Source organism: Erpetoichthys calabaricus, chromosome 16, assembly GCF_900747795.2.
Source record: "Erpetoichthys calabaricus chromosome 16, fErpCal1.3, whole genome shotgun sequence".
Lineage (NCBI taxonomy): Eukaryota > Metazoa > Chordata > Cladistia > Polypteriformes > Polypteridae > Erpetoichthys > Erpetoichthys calabaricus.
The window spans coordinates 52,205,636-52,223,087 of NC_041409.2; the positions used below are offsets into that span (position 1 = coordinate 52,205,636).

Consider the following 17,452-nt stretch of genomic DNA (forward strand, 5'->3'; position numbering starts at 1 on the left):
AGCCAGTTGTTACACAAAATAAAATCACAACATGACGGTAAAACATAGTACTGTAAATAGTAAGTCACAAACAAAAATGTATTGAGCTTTAGACATACACCCCCATACTGTTAAGAAGATGCCCGATGATTATTGTGAGCAAGACGTTAGAACCAGCAGAAGATGAATAAGCTGAGAGAGAACCAGGAATGAGGCAATGTCCATACCTGCAAGTCAGTGGATTGAAACAAGCAAAACCAAAGGGTAAGAGCAAGAACAAATTACAGGAGAATAAAACAGAGGAGAATTTAGATAAAGAATTGAGAAATAAAATCAAACAAAAAACAGGTTTAAACTCAAAAACTGAGATATCAAAGAATTGAGATGATAGATAGATAAATAGATAGTGTGAAAGATGCTACATGGGGACTGGCATCCTGGCTGGAGCTGTGCTGGGATCCTTACATGGCCATTGTGCCAATGAGGGGCTAGATGGCAGCCTCCCAGGGTTAAGGCTCCACTACGGATTCCCAAAGGGCACAGTGGGAACTGTAGTTTGTTGGCTCAGCCCTGTTGGGTTCCGCGGGTTTTGCCAGGTGGCAATCAAGGGACTAGCGAACGCTACTTTGTCTAGATGCAGCCTAACCTGGAAGTACTCCTGAGCCACAATTTTGGGACACCGAAAGTGCTCTCGGGTTTTGCATAAAGGAGCTACCCGCCTCAGTACTGGGAACCAGAGTCGGGAGGAGGAAGTCAAAGCTTCTTGGAGGAGCAGAGGAGAGACAACAGTGTTGCTGAGAGTTGTGGTTGTGGTGTGGGAAATGCTTCCTTGTAAGGATTTCGCATTATAAAACCTTGTTGTTCACTTTGGAACTTGTGTCTCGGCCTTTGTGATGGGAGTTTGGGGAACTATAGTGCCCGCTGGGGATCATAGATAGATAGATAGATAGATAGATAGATAGATAGATTGAAGTTCATGGAATATTACGTTATGCCACGGCATTCTTCTCAAACACACAGAATTATAAAAAAGAAGAAAAAAATTGACAAAAAATAAAAGAGCAGAACCAGTCCCCATCTCAATGAGGCATTGTGTAGATGTATTGCTGTTGGTATGAAGGATCCCCAGTCGTGTTTCTTCACACACTTCTGCTGAATAATATATTTGCCTGAAAGTCCTCCATACTAGTGTGTCATGGAGAGGACATGTAGTTTCATTTGTAGTCTAGGGGTTCTGAAGGTGTTGGTCATAAAGTCTTTATGTCTAATCATTTCTCCTCTGATGATGACGCCTGGTAGGTTGTCGAAAGCTTAGGAATAACAAAACTATTTTAAGATATGTGATTCGTTTTCTCCCTTTGTGAATCTCTAGCTATAAATACGTAAAATATATATACTGTATATACAGTATATATATATATATATATATATATATATATATATATATATATATATATATATATATAAATGGATGGATGGATGGATGTAGATATATAGATATAGTAACCGCAAGGGGGTGCCACCAAGCCCCAAACCCAAGACACAGGAATACCTGACACACTTTTAGGATAAAATAACAGATATTTATTTATCCTTAGCACATTTTCAACAATCACCATTCCAAATACAATTCACAATACACCAAAGTACACAATTCTTCCTCCTTCCATCCTCAACTTTGATTGTTGCCCACTGCCTCCCAACTGTGATACATTGATGTGTGACCTGGGAATGCTTCCAGTGCTATGCTGTGTCTCCCGGCAAGCACATCCAGGCCATAAAGAAAGAAAGGAGGTCCTCCCTGGCAACACCCTATCAGCACCCAAGGACCCGAACTCCCAAGCACCACTGTGGGTGTCCTGACTGGGCTGCCATACTAGATAGATAGATAGATAGATAGATACTTTGTTAATCCCTAGGGAAAATTCACATACTCCAGCAGCAGCATATTGATAAAAAACAATATTAAATTAAAGAGTGATAAAAATGCAGATATAACAGACAATAACTTTGTATAATGTTAATGTTTACCATGTGCGGGAGGAACAATCTCTTCAGTCTGTCAGTGGAGCAGGACATTGACAGCAGTCTGTCGCTGAAGCTGCTCCTCTGTCTGGAGATGATACTGTTTTGTGGATGCAGTGGATTCTCCATGATTGACAAGAGCCTGCTCAGCACCCGTCACTCTGCCATGGATGTCAAACTGTCCAGCTCCGTGCGTACAATAGAGCCTGCTTTCCTCACCAGTTTGTCCAGGCGTGAGGCGTCCCTCTTCTTTATGCTGCCTCCCCAGCACACCACTGCATAGAAGAGGGCACTCGCCACAACTGTCTGATAGAACATCTGCAGCATCTTACTGCAGTGAGTATGTATGCCTGATGAGCCCAAATAAGGGCGAAACACGTGTCGCGTACTCTTTGGATTATTTGACAGTAAACTATGCAACATATATATGTACTGTACATTTATAGTCATGCATGCACGCCTGGCTTTGGTGAGACAGGCAGTTCCACCCCGAGTTCAGTGCAGGGCACTGACACTAACAGTATCTTCTCTTTCCCCCATAGTTCCTAAAAGCTGCCCAAAAAGGATGCCACACTCCTCTCACAAAGCCCATTCTGGTGCCAACAGTATAAAAAGTAACAGCCCCCCCACCCCCATTGTCCAAGGATACATAGGCTAAGCTAATTGGCACTGGACTCCGTGTAAGTGAGTGAATGTGTGTGTGTGTGTGTGTGCACACGCTCCTTGTGTTAGATCAGTGCTCACACCTCAGTTTGTTTCCTTCCTACCCCTCATTGCTGGGGGGGATACACTCCAGCTCTCTCATGACTTTGACTTGGGTGAAGTGAGTTTGCAAGTGTATGCTCCTCCATCTTGTAAATCTGTTTTGTCGTGAACAGGGTCATGGTGAATCCTGAGCCTATTCCAGCAAGCATCAGATGCAAGGCAGGAAGAATCCCTGGACGGGACAGCTGCCCATCTCAGGGCGCACTCACGACCCACCCATTCACACTGGAGCCAATCCACCAAACCTGTACATCTGTATGAATAGCTTCTAATAATGCTTGTCTTGCTGTTAAATGGTCTAATCTAATTTAAACAACCCTGCAATTTAATTATGTGACTATAAATGATGATGATGTAACTTCTGGAAGATTTTATATGCGCATTTCATAACAAATCAGATCAGGTACTCATCTTACAGAGTTATTCTCAAAATATATTTAATCAAAGTAGTATTATCTAAGTTTAACGCTGATAAATATAGAAGAAATGTTTTCCAAAAATAATCGTTAATGCAGTTGTTTTGTGTATGTGTAGCAATACATTTTAAAATAATGACTTTTTGAAAAATGCAGTATATTGTAAAAAAAAAAAAAAAAAAGTGTAAAAATGATGTTGCTATTCTCCTTAATATAATACCTTTAATATGTCATGTTATATTTCCATGTGTTATTAATAATATTATTTACTTAAAGCAAACACGTACTATGGGGAATAGTAGCCGCGGTCTCCCAACCTCTGTCCCGTGCGCCCCCCGGCTGCAGGTTTTGTTCCAACCAGATTCCTAATCAGTGACAACACCTGACAGCACTGATCTCATTTAATTAGCTGGTATTATTTTTCTTTTATTCTACATTCAGAAAAGCACAGCAGCATGATTTTTACATTTATAAGACATTTAGAAATATTTCTGCTTTTGCTATAGATTTAAATGCTTAACTCTCTTTTGTTGATTACATTATATTTTGCCCTTTCTCTGTGCAGTTTTTCCCCTTTGCTGTATCCTCTTAATGACAATTAAAAACGAGCAGAGCAGACACCCAGGCAAACAACACTAAATAATCAAAGGCTGCAAGTACTTTAGCATTAGACCCACTAATTAGTAAATAATAGATTAATTAAACAATTAGAACACTTAGAAAAGTAGAATGAAAATCAAGATGAAAATATTGTTAAAAAGAAAAAAATACATTATTCCCATATAACTGCTTGGTACATTTTAATATATACATTTTTTTATAGAACTTGGGAAATAACACATCACTTAATTAGCCCAGGAGTCCAAATGAAAACAGAAGCTGGTTGTAACAAAAACCTGCAGCAACAGTGTGCCCCCAGAACCAAGGTTGGGAAACATTGGCATAGTGGACTTGGGCGGACAGACGCATGCTCGTGATGTCATCAAAGCGCGACACAACGTCACTGAGGCGACGGTCCGTATAGCGGTTCCTTTAGAATTTTGGCAGGAATAACTTGGAAGCGGCAGGTGAGTCTGCTATATGTGAGGACTGTATGCTCGTGTAATCTCCTGATATGTAAAGCTGTCTCATTCTGAAACTCACCTTTCTGTGTTGCTGACGTGAACCTTGCTGTTGGTGGAAAACGTAAACCCGAGGGCTGCTACGCACGTGTGCCCGAGGTGGTCAGTTGGCAAAAAAATGCCTAGCGACAGGCTGAGTAGCGTCATCGGCTTAACGGTGGGCATTACGGCGGCAGGTGCGGGTCTTCTCGTTTACTACATATACTCTTCACGGAGAAGGACGACGGGACGTGAGCAGACAAGAAGCAGCAGCCCTTCACCTCGGCGCCGAGTCGTCAATGACAAGACCACGGGGCCCAGCGCGGGTACGGATGGAGGGGCACCTGCGTGCCAAGGTGAGTGGAGTTCAGTATGCCAGCACGGTGGCACATACGATAATGTTTTGGAATGCTGTGACCGGTGGTCTGTGTGACGTTTGCCTGCGTGTTGGTGGGTTTAACTCCTTTAGCATCGAGGGCTTGCTGGTTAAGTGTGTGCAGATGTGTGTGTCCCACTTCTTTAAAAAGATGTGCCTGCCCGGTTCATTGATTCTTCCAAGTTAACCCCGTTACATAAGAAAAGATCTTTCAATCCATCTGTCGCTTGCTTGTTAAGATGTCCAAATATCTCATTCAGATCCTTCTGAAAGGATGTCAAGGTTTGTGATTCAACTCCCAGGGTGAGCCGTGCAGTAGACTGGCACTCAGTGCCCACTGTTGCCAGGATCAGGTCAGGCCCCCTGAATTGCATTAGACAGGTTTGAGAATAGAGTACAGTTGAATTTGACACTGATCAATCAAAAATGATTATTTAATGTCAAGGTGACCAAGTGGCCTAAATTAATCAAATTCAGATTAAATAGTATTTTATTTGTCATTTACGAATTATGCATAATAATGAATGTTATATAATTATGTAATAATATATGTTTATTTTAATGTTCTATATTTGTTTATGTTTAATATATATTATGTAATTTGAGGCTAGGGAGTGCCCACCCAGTGATACAATCAGCCCACCACACCACCTTCTGGCGAGATACTTCTGATGGTGGGTGTGTAGAAGTTCCTTACTCACTGGGTGGTGTCTGAGATACTGTATTAATGACATTGTTTTTCACCATGGTGTCAGTGTGCTTGGGCCAGGTCAGTGTCTCTGTGGTGTGGACACCGAAATATCTGAAACCGTCCATACTCTCCACCTTAGTGCTTTTAATACTGAGGGGCTTGTAATGCTTCTGCTGTTTTCTCCCAAAGGCTACAATATCTTCCGACAACAGTGTGATCAAATCTTAACTTCTCCTAGATAATTACAAGTATAAAACAGAAAATAACAGAATTAAGCATTCATCTCCTTCTAGTCAGTGTCTAGTGGATGTCATGCCATAACAGCCTTGAGTCTGAGTGCACAGGTCTCTATCAACTCTGCCATTTTCCCCATTGGTCTTTGCTATAGTGCTCAAGCTCTGTCAGATGTCGTGAGACAGTCTTTGTCAAGTCCGTACCCAGATACTCGATTGAATTGGATTGACTCGTCCACTGTAGGACATTCACATTGTTGTGTTGAAGCCATTCCTGTGTCTTGTTGGCTTTATGCTCAGGCTTGTTTTCTTCTCAAATGTGGGTTTCTTGCAGGCTGCATTAGTTTTTCCTCCCTGTTTGAGAATGTAATGTGTATCGGCCAGTCCTCACTACGTATAGAACCTTCAACAGTAAGTAACAATGGATAGTGTTGTACCTGCCAATGATTACACCTTGCAAGGAACTTTTTATATTTTCATCCATCCATCCATCCATCCATTTTCCAACCCGTTGAATCCGAACACAGGGTCACGGGGGTCTGCCGGAGCCAATCCCAGCCAACACAGGGCACAAGGCAGGAAACAATCCTGGGCAGGGTGCCAACCCACCGCAGGACACACACAAACACACCCACACACCAAGCACACACTAGGGCCAATTTAGAATCGCCAATCCACCTAACCTGCATGTCTTTGGACTGTGGGAGGAAACCGGAGCGCCCGGAGGAAACCCACGCAGACACGGGGAGAACATGCAAACTCCACGCAGGGAGGACCCGGGAAGTGAACCCGGGTCCCCAGGTCTCCCAACTGCGAGGCAGCAGCGCTACCCACTGCGCCACCGTGCCGCCCTTTTATATTTTCAGCAGAACACAATTTCTCATTTCTTTTCCGCCTTTTGCTCATTGTAGACACCAACTCAGTCCTGATTAAATTATACTACAAAACTGTAACGCTCAAATATACTACCTGCTACTTTATTTGTCCCAAAAGGTATCTATCTATCGAAGTCATTTCTTCATTTGAGCTTATCATCCCTGGCTCCCTAACATAGCTGAAAGTGTATGTAAATGAATATTTTATTTCGTTAGGATATAGCGGGTCGGAGAATGACTGACTGACTGACTGACTATTTTCATACTTCATTAGGCAGGTATCATGGTGTGATGGCTCAAGTTCTGGACTTAAGACCTTTATTGTGTGCTAAGATTATTGGCAAGTAGTGTGACAAAGTGGTTAAGGCTTTTGACTTCAGGCCCTGAAGTTGTTTGTTCAGACTCTGCTACTGACACTGTGTGATGATGACCAAATCGCTTCAATTGCTTGTGCTTCATTTAGAAAAGAAACAAAAAGAAATGTAACCAATCGTATCTCAAGTGCTGCAAGTCTCCTTTGATAAAAGTATTTGCCAAGTAAGCACACAATAAAACAAGAAAATCGTAGGTTGTTTAGATGGTAGTACCAGGTTTTCCCTATTGTGTGTCATTTTTCTTGAGTCTTGTCCATCAGTTTAGCATCATTAGGTGCCACAGAAGCTGGTAATGCCAGACTACATGATTGATCTTCTGCTTTTTTTTTTTTTTTTTTTTAAATAGTATTGTTAACCTTTTCAGCATTTCAAAGAGTGAACTTTTGTGGCTCTGTTTTCCAGCCTCTCAGTTGAGGTATGAACTTAGAGATGTCGACAGCCGAATGTTGGCTCCAGCTGAGCAAGAGGAGCTGTGGTGTCGCCTCGATCTGATCCTACAGTGCGTTTCTGAACTACGGGAGGAAGTAGCCGACATAAGGAGGAACCTCCAAGAAGTTGTCTCTCAGATCATCAAAGAAGTGAGGTAAAAGAACCGTTTTTTTTTTTTTGTACTGTTTAGAGAAAACAAAATGCTTAACTTAGAAGTTATTTAGTACTAGACAAAGAGCCCGTTTCGACAACGTAAGATGAAACGAGCACAAGTTTGTGTCAGCAGTGTATGAAGAACAAATGATAAGTAACGAAGAAGTTGTTTTGTAATGATTGTAGTCCGCTTTACTCATTACTGTACAGGCTTGTACTGTTAGTTGATGAATTTTCCAGGCATATACAGTGGTGTGAAAAACTATTTGCCCCCTTCCTGATTTCTTATTCTTTTGCATGTTTGTCACACAAAATGTTTCTGATCATCAAACACATTTAACCATTAGTCAAATATAACACAAGTAAACACAAAATGCAGTTTTTAAATGATGGTTTTTAATATTTAGGGAGAAAAAAAATCCAAACCTACATGGCCCTGTGTGAAAAAGTAATTGCCCCCTTGTTAAAAAATAACCTAACTGTGGTGTATCACACCTGAGTTCAATTTCCGTAGCCACCCCCAGGCCTGATTACTGCCACAACTGTTTCAATCAAGAAATCACTTAAATAGGAGCTGCCTGACACAGAGAAGTAGACCAAAAGCACCTCAAAAGCTAGACATCATGCCAAGATCCAAAGAAATTCAGGAACAAATGAGAACAGAAGTAATTGAGATCTATCAGTCTGGTAAAGGTTATAAAGCCATTTCTAAAGCTTTGGGACTCCAGCGAACCACAGTGAGAGCCATTATCCACAAATGGCAAAAACATGGAACAGTGGTGAACCTTCCCAGGAGTGGCCGGCCGACCAAAATTACCCCAAGAGCGCAGAGACGACTCATCCGAGAGGTCACAAAAGACCCCAGGACAACGTCTAAAGAACTGCAGGCCTCACTTGCCTCAATTAAGGTCAGTGTTCACGACTCCACCATAAGAAAGAGACTGGGCAAAAACGGCCTGCATGGCAGATTTCCAAGACGCAAACCACTGTTAAGCAAAAAGAACATTAGGGCTCGTCTCAATTTTGCTAAGAAACATCTCAATGATTGCCAAGACTTTTGGAAAAATACCTTGTGGACTGATGAGTCAAAAGTTGAACTTTTTGGAAGGCAAATGTCCCGTTACATCTGGCGTAAAAGGAACACAGCATTTCAGAAAAAGAACATCATACCAACAGTAAAATATGGTGGTGGTAGTGTGATGGTCTGGGGTTGTTTTGCTGCTTCAGGACCTGGAAGGCTTGCTGTGATAGATGGAACCATGAATTCTACTGTCTACCAAAAAATCCTGAAGGAGAATGTCCGGCCATCTGTTCGTCAACTCAAGCTGAAGCGATCTTTGGTGCTGCAACAGGGCAATGACCCAAAACACACCAGCAAATCCACCTCTGAATGGCTGAAGAAAAACAAAATGAAGACTTTGGAGTGGCCTAGTCAAAGTCCTGACCTGAATCCAATTGAGATGCTATGGCATGACCTTAAAAAGGCGGTTCATGCTAGAAAACCCTCAAATAAAGCTGAATTACAACAATTTTGCAAAGATGAGTGGGCCAAAATTCCTCCAGAGCGCTGTAAAAGACTCATTGCAAGTTATCGCAAACGCTTGATTGCAGTTATTGCTGCTAAGGGTGGCCCAACCAGTTATTAGGTTCAGGGGGCAATTACTTTTTCACACAGGGCCATGTAGGTTTGGATTTTTTTTTCTCCCTAAATAATAAAAACCACCATTTACAAACTGCATTTTGTGTTTACTTGTGTTATATTTGACTAATGGTTAAATGTGTTTGATGATCAGAAACATTTTGTGTGACAAACATGCAAAAGAATAAGAAATCAGGAAGGGGGCAAATAGTTTTTCACACCACTGTAGTATAATATCGAATGATGAATGTTCCAGTACAATATGGAATAGTAATAAGTATAAGCACCACAAACCTGATATAGGTGTATTGAATGAATGCGTAATTGAATCAAAATGCGTAAATAGGCCTCGAGCTGTAGTCGGAATCGCCTTTCAAGCCTCTAGAGCTTTAATCGAAGTCGCCTTTCTCTTTGAATTTTTGCAGCCGTAAATCTGCCGCCTGCCGCGATGTTGGGGTTGGATGTCAGTCTCGTAAGGTTTTTCAGGCAGCTGCGCAGAAGGCGACTGCGCATTTGGCTTCGGACGGACGTGAGTGAGTGAGGAGGCAGGCGAATTATGTATTAAGATTATAAGAGACTGTGTACAGCTGAACCTAGAAAGAGTATTTTAGTAATTTTACAGATATTTCTTAGGTATATCGGGAAGGATCAGTGAAGTACAGTGGAACCTCGGTTTGCGAGTAACTTGGTTTACGAGTGTTTTGCAAGACGAGCAAAAATTTGTAATAAATTTTTGACTTGATAAACGAGCGAGGTCTTGAAGTGCGAGTAGTATGTATATGCTTTGTCTGCTGAGTGTCATGTGATCACAACTGAGCTGATGGTTCTTCTGTCTCTCTCTCTCGCTGCGGGATTGTGGGCAATCGTCTCCTATTCTCTGTCTGAGTCGGTGTGCCTCACTCATATAGTCAACATCCGTACGAGCGTATACTGTTTACTGCAGCATTAGCATTGTGACTGTGTGTGTGTGTGTGTGTGCGCGCGCTCGCATGCGCATGTGTGCTGTGACATGCGATCCCCATCTTGCACCCCAAAACACAAAGCTGAGTCTCAGTACTTTAGCAACACCAGCTTTTTTTCAGCTTGAAACAGCAACAGGGCGGTTATTTATTGTAGCGGGATCTGCCGCTCTGCTATACACAGACACAGTAGTCAGGCAGGGCCCTGTGCATTTGTAATGTTCCTTGTTCCTTGTATCACCCATCGACGGCAGGCGCTTATAGCATGCCTACGATCTTTTCAGATTCCGTTTTACGGCGAACTGCTACAGCACTGGGAGACTGCGATTGCTTTGGGACGCTCTTCTGTGTGTCGTCCCGTTGGGTGCAATCCCACAAGAGTTTAGAAACTCACTCACACCAGCCATGATTCTTTTCAAAGGTAAAGTGCAGGTTAATTTGTTTTATGTATTTTTACTTTATATTTTGTATTAATCATTTTTATATGAATAGTTTTGGGTTGTGGAATAAATCATCTGAGTTTCCATTATTTCTTATGGGGAAATTCACTTTGATATACGAGTGCTTTGGACTACGAGAACGTTTCCGGAACTAATTATGCTTGCAAACCGAGGTTCCACTGTACTAAGAAGCACAAACACACAGCATTACACAGATTTAACTATTTTTGCATTTTTTTATTTTACTTTTACTGTTGTATGTTCCTTAAATAACTGCAGTGGTTTCTAGATTGTACTGTGAGTGAGGTTTACCTAATGTAACGGTTACTGTTTCCAGCTCCTCAAGACTGAAGCTATGCATTCCCTAAGTGTAACTGTAACATCCTTTCCCGTTACAAACAACTCTCCCTGTTTTCATAATTCATTTTTCCATTTTCATAAGAACATAAGATTTGACAAACCAAAGGAGACCATTCAGTCCATTTGTTGCTCGTTTGTTTATCTCTTAGCTAAGCTGTCTCATTCAGATTCTTCTTAAAGGTTCTCAAGGTTTCCACAACTCTGAGTGAAGAAGTGATTCCTGGCTTTAGTCCTGAATGCTCTTCCCCTTAGTTTCCACTGGTGTCCTCGAGTATGTGGTTCATTGTTAAGATCTTTGGCTACTTCTCATTTGTCAAATTTCCCTTCAATCCATTTGTTGCCCATTTGTTTAGCTCATGGCTAAGCTGTCCCACTAGGTCCTGCAGATCTTTCGTAAATGTACTCTAGTCTTCTGCTTCATCTCCATGTCTTAGTAGTTTGTTACAGATTTTCACAAACTTGTCTCTCAGTAGACATCACTAATGTTAAAGATGAAGACAGTAGAGCGAAATTACAGGAATAGAAACATATGAAAATTTGACAAAACGAGGAGACCCTTCAGTCCATCATGTCCATTTGTTTAGTTAATAGCTAAGCTGTCCCAACATCTCGTCCAGATTTTTCTTAGATGGTGTTGAGGTTTCTGCTCCAATTTTATGTCTCAGAAATTTGTTTCAGAGTCCCACAACTCTTTGTGTAAAGAAGAACTTCATGGCTTCAGTTTTAAATGCGTTCCCCTTAATTTCCTCCAATGTCCTTGAGTATGTGATTCACCCTTAAACTGAAAGAATTCTGTTGGATTTACTTTATTAATGTCTTTGAGGATTTTACATACCCAGATGAGGTCCCCACAAGATGTCTTCTGCTCGATACTAAACAGGTTTAATTCTCCGAGATGGTCAAAGTAGGACATGTCCTTCAGTCCCATGATGCACTTGGTTGCTCTGCTCTGCACAGGTTCAAGTGCTGCTGTGTTACTTTCTTATACTACGGTGATCAGAAGTGCACACAGTACTCCAGATGTGGTCTCACTAGTGCATTATATAGTCTGAGCACAATATCCCTTGATTTATATTCACCTATCTTTATTTTCTCACACTAAAAAAAACTTGGTATTTGTATGTATGTCTGTGATTTCCTCTTGTGTTAATTAAATGATTACCCCACTTGACATTTGTTTTTGCACTGCTACAGAAAAACTGCAGCTCACATTGGGACCTAAAATGAGTTTGCTTTTTTCTGTGGCACTTAATATTACGCTCAGTAACCTTACTCGCTATTCTATACAAAAGGTTAGTTCATTCGTTTAGAGTGTCCTGCATTTTTTCAACTAAATCAAGCTTTCCCAGGATTTAATGAGATGAACCCATTTTTATGTTGTTTGCTTTATTCCTTTTTGCTTTGTAACTCTATACAGAACAGGTGTTCTCATTAAGATTCATTTACAAATGTAAAGCATTTTAGCTTTGTATGTGGAAAGGGCCTATAATATTTTAATTTTTGGATTGTTTTGTCATAGGTCTACCATAGAGAATAACCAGAAGACAGCACGGAAAAGGAGACATCTAGTTATGAGAGAGCGCACGGATTCCATGAGCTCCAGCTCGATTTACTTCACGGCTAGTGTGGGGACAAATAGCATGTATGATGGAGAGAGTGAAGGAGGGTAAGATTTCTACCTGGAAAATATGTAATTGAACACACAGATGCTTAATTAAAGAAGGTTAGGTTATTCCTACTAAATTTTATATTGATTTTCTCATTCTGGAAGGTTAGGGTGACAGAATAATTTCATGTCTCTATAGCGCTTACACATAACCGCTAACAGGGGAGCTAAAAAGACAATGTTTATAAGATGTTTGCCCTTAGAGCAAAGTTTAGGGTTACACAGGCCTTCAAAATTACAGTTCTGCCTTGAAATCTGGTAGCATAGAATAACCTGTTCGAGACCGTGGATCAAAGCCTCCTCTCAAACATTTACAACCATGCCCACGGTCCAGTCACTTCTCATTCGTGTGAATGCTATTGTCAGACACAGTTGCTGCGCTCTCAGTTCCAAGTGGGGTTGAAAATAAAAGACAAAGTAGAACGTTGTAAAGAGGTTCAAAAATGTTGGTGTGATACACATGCAGAACAGGTTAGAGATAATCCATCCATCCATTTTCCAACCCGCTGAATCCAAACACAGGGTCACAGGGGTCTGCTGGAGCCAATCCCAGCCAACACAGGAACCAATCCCGGGCAGGGTGCCAACCCACCGCAGGACACACAAACATACCCACACACCAAGCACACACTAGGGCCAATTTAGTATTGCCAATCCACCTAACCAGCATGTCTTTGGACTGTGGGAGGAAACCGGAGTGCCCGGAGGAAACCCATGCAGACACGGGGAGAACATGCAAACTCCACGCAGGGAGAACCCGGGAAGTGAACCCAGGTCCCCAGATCTCCCAACTGTGAGGCAGCAGCGCTACCCACTGCGCCATCGTGCCGCCCGTTAGAGATAATGAAAGTAGTAAAATTCGAAAGTCTCAAAAAACTGATAAAGATCGCATTAGCGCTAACAAACGGAAACTGTTACTTGGTGAAATAACGGAACAGCGAAAAGATACCGAATATATGGACATAGGTGATATGACAGAAGTATGTAGATATTGTTTGGCTTTAAAGTTTAAGTTGGAGACTTGTAGATCGTCTAATTCGTGTTGCCATCAGGGAAAAGTAGTGTTTCTTCCCAATGAAGAGGCGTATCCACGAGAATTAAAATATTTGTTGTTTGGTGAAAGTGAAATCCACATACCAGAGCGATAGAGACGCAAAGTGTCTGATGCATAGCGCCCGCACAGGTTCGCGATCAAAACGTGCAGGGGGTAGAGCCTCCTAGTCTCTCTATTGTGAAGAGTAGGCTGAACGCACCCCTAGAAGACACGGTCACTCCTCCGAAACCCCCTCTTAAACGCTGATACAATGGGAACCAATTCAGTTTACCTCCTCTTTGCTCCGTTAGATGCTGGGCTGCTGCTGTGTCGCATGATATGCTTCTCGTGCAGCGCTTCATATATTTTAAAGCCTGTACAGCACCTGTCCTTTTTGGTTATTGCCTTGTCTCACTTCTCCCCCAGACATCGTCTGCTTTATGCTTTATTATGTTTACAAATCAAGTTTGTGTTTTGAAAACCCTGAATGAATCTGTGTAATTATGTAACCCAAACGTGACAAGTGGTACCAGGAGTGGGGTTTAAAGTTTGGACTGCTATTTTGGAGTCCTACTCATGGCCCTTGCTGATCGGCAGGAAAAATGCCCTATTACCTAGGCTCTTAGACAAGCCCTAAAGGCCTCTGCCTTCATGAGCGAAGGGGAGGAACTGGTGGCTGTTGGAGAGGGTCTCGAGCCCCAGTTGGACCGGGAGTGACTTCTCCGATTTTTCTAGAGCAGCTGGCTGGCCCATCTACAACTTTTCAACTTGCAAATGCCACGGAACATAAACCGACCACTAGCAAGCAGACGGATTTTGTGCACTTGCAACATGCTGATAGCTCATTAGAATATGCATTTAAACAGGCTTGCTCCACTAGTGACTCCTACTACCAGGAACATGTGACCGGAGGCTTGAAAACCCCACACTTTCTTGAGAAAGGAGGCTGCCTTTTTAGAGTGATTTCAGATTATTTAATGGGTGAATTTATTGAACAGTTAGTTGTACCTAAAGTACATAGGGACATTCTTTTGCAGTTGGCCCATTCTCACGTCTTGGGTGGTCACCTGGGGGCTGATCAGACTAGAGATTGTTTATCAAAGCGATTTTTATTGGCTGAATAGGGGCAAAGATGTTGAATGATTCTGCAGTTTGTGTCCTGACTGCTGGATTGTATCAGCTTGTAAACCTCCTCGGGCTCCCTTTTCTCCTATGCCTATTTTGGATATTCCTTTTCAACGGGTAGGACTAGATATTGTTGGCCCTTTTCCTAAGAATAAAAATGGGTATCAATATATTCTTGTGTTGATTGACTATGCAATGCGATTATCATGAAGTGGCTGCTCTGAGAAAAGCCAATTCCTCTAATGTTGCCAAAGCTCTGTGTGAGATTTTTACTCATATTGGCATCCCTAGTGAAATTTTAACTGATCAGGGCACGTCTTTTACTTTTCACATGATGAAACAATTATGTGACAACCTTGCTATTAAGAATTTTTAAGTACGACTGTTTACCATCCGCAGACAAATGGACTGACTGAGTGATTTAACAAGACTTTGAAACAAATGATCCGGCTGGTTGCTCGTGATGACTCGACGTCTTGGAACTCTGTCCTGCCTTTCCTTAATGTTTGCAATGCAGGAATCGCCACAAGCGTCCACTGGCTTGAGTCCTCTCGAGTTGTTGTTTGGTAGGCGTCCACGAGGCGTCTTGGATTTTGTCTGTGAGGAATGGACAGGGCTCTGGACAAAAGCTTACGGGCTGAGCTTTGCAGATAGGGTAATTTCATTGCAAGTCAGTATTTCTAAACTTCTATCGCTGTGGAACATCAGCAACGAGAACAAGAAACTCAGAAAAGGCTATATGATAGACACTGTAAGGTCCGTGAATTCAAACCCCAGTGATAGTGTTTTAGTTCTGATTCCATCTGACCACAAGTTCCTAGCAAAATGGCAGGGTCCTGCCACTATTGATGAGCGTATGGGGCCGGTGAATTACAAGGTCAGAATACTGAGTCGCCGCAAACCTTTCCAGATTTTACATGTTAATCTCTTGAAAGAGTGGCGTGACCCACAGGGGCTTTGCGCTTCCTTGATTACTGTCTCCCAGACTGATGTTGCCATTGGTGACAATTTGACTGACTCTCAAAAGACAGAGTTGTTAACTTTGAACGGAATACTGATGTTTTTTCCGCCCTACCGGGCTTGACTTGCCTTGCAGAAAATAAAATCACTACTGAACCTGGTGTTAAGCTGCAGATGCGCCCATTTCGGATCTCGGAAGCACGAGGGAATATTGTGCGTGAAGAAGTCAAACAGATGCTGGCATTGGGTGTAATTTGTGAAAGTAAAAGTGACTGGTGCAGTCCGGTCGTATTAGTCTCAATTCCAGACAGTTCGGTTTGGTTCTGTATCAATTTCAGGTGCTTGAATAAGGTCTCTAAATTTGATGCTTCTCCAATGCCCCGTGTTGACGAGCTGTTGGAAAAACTGGGTCAGTTGTCCTATATCTCCACGTTGGATCTCATGAAAGGTTACTGGCAGTGGCCTCTTGATGCTAGCAGTTGTGAGAAAACAGCATTTGCAACTCCTGATGGTCTTTACGAATTTACTAGACTTCCGTTTGGTCTCCATGGCGCTCCTCTAACTTTCCAGCGTATGATGGATCAGATCTTGTGTCCTCATTCTGAATATTTTGGGGCATACCTTGATGATGTTGTGATTTTCAGTAATGATTGGCATACGTATATAGAACGACTTCAGGCTGTCCTTAATAGCTTGAGACAGGCTGGCTTGACGGCTAACCCAAAGAAGTATAGGTTGGGTATGTCTGAGACTCATTATCTAGGTTATTCAATGGGCAGGGGTTTGCTCCACCCCCAACTTAGCAAAGTGGAAGAGATGCTTGCTTACCCACATCCAGAGACACAGAAACAAGTTTGCGCTTTTCTGGGGCTTGCCGGTTATTATAGAAGATTCATCTCTGATTTTGCAAATAGAGCTGCTCCTCTTTCCGATCTTACAAGAGGCAGAAAGAAACGCCCTCTTTTATGGACAGATGATTGTGAACATTCCTTTTGTGATTTGAAAACTGTTTTATCTTTTTATCTGGTTTTGCGGAATCTCGACTTCTCGAAGGATTTTGTTCTACAGACGGATGCTAGTGTGTTTGGTTTAGGCGCTGTTTTGTCTGAGGTTTTTGATGGTGTAGTGCACCCTCATATTTTTGAGTAGAAAATTGCTTCCTAGGGAACGGAATTATTCGACTATCGAGAAGAAATGTTTGGTGATTTAAAAGGGCTGTGGATGCGCTCCATTATTATTTATGGGGTCGAAATTTTACATTGGTAACTGATCACGCTCCTCTTCCATAGCTATACCAACAGAAAGACATGAACTCTCGTCACATGAGATGGTTCTTGAGCTTGCAACCTTATAGTTTTACTGTCAGTCATCGACCCGGCTCTGAGCACATTAATGCAGATGTCCTGTCGTACCTGTCTGAACCTGGTTTGGAAAGTCGCTTAATTCACAAAAATGTGAATAAAGCTGATGGAGGGGGTGTGAAGAGGGCAGCTGAATGCACCCCTAGAAGACGCAGTCGCTCCTCTGAAACACCCTCTTAAACGCTGATACAATGGGAACAAATACAGTTTACCTCCTCTTTGCTCCGTTAGATGCTGGGCTGCTGCTGCTGTGTCATGTGATAGGCTTCTTGCGCAGCGCTTTGTATATTTAAAAACCTGTACAGCATCTGTCCTTTTTTTGCTTATTGCCTTGTCTCGCTAATACCCCAAACAGCCTCTGCTTTATGCTTTTTATGAATAAAGTTTGTTTCTTGAAAACCCTGAATGAATCTGTGCAATTGTGTAACCCCAGCATGACAATATATAAAAGCCAACATCATCGCACTAAGTATCATCATTCGCTTGCAGGAGC

At 42.2% G+C, this 17,452-nt stretch overlaps 1 protein-coding gene across 1 annotated transcript in view; it reads left to right on the forward strand.

Annotated features, from left to right (window-relative positions):
- The first annotated feature begins 4,184 nt into the window (after nucleotides 1–4,184).
- rmdn3 (regulator of microtubule dynamics 3) overlaps nucleotides 4,185–17,452 on the forward strand; it is a 126,875-nt gene continuing 113,607 nt past the window's right edge. Inside the window, exons 1-3 of the mRNA XM_028821642.2 lie at nucleotides 4,185–4,641; nucleotides 7,237–7,417; nucleotides 12,334–12,480. Of these exons, the coding sequence (XP_028677475.1) occupies nucleotides 4,425–4,641; nucleotides 7,237–7,417; nucleotides 12,334–12,480 (545 nt within the window). The 5' untranslated portion in view covers nucleotides 4,185–4,424. The remainder of the gene's footprint in view (nucleotides 4,642–7,236; nucleotides 7,418–12,333; nucleotides 12,481–17,452) is intronic.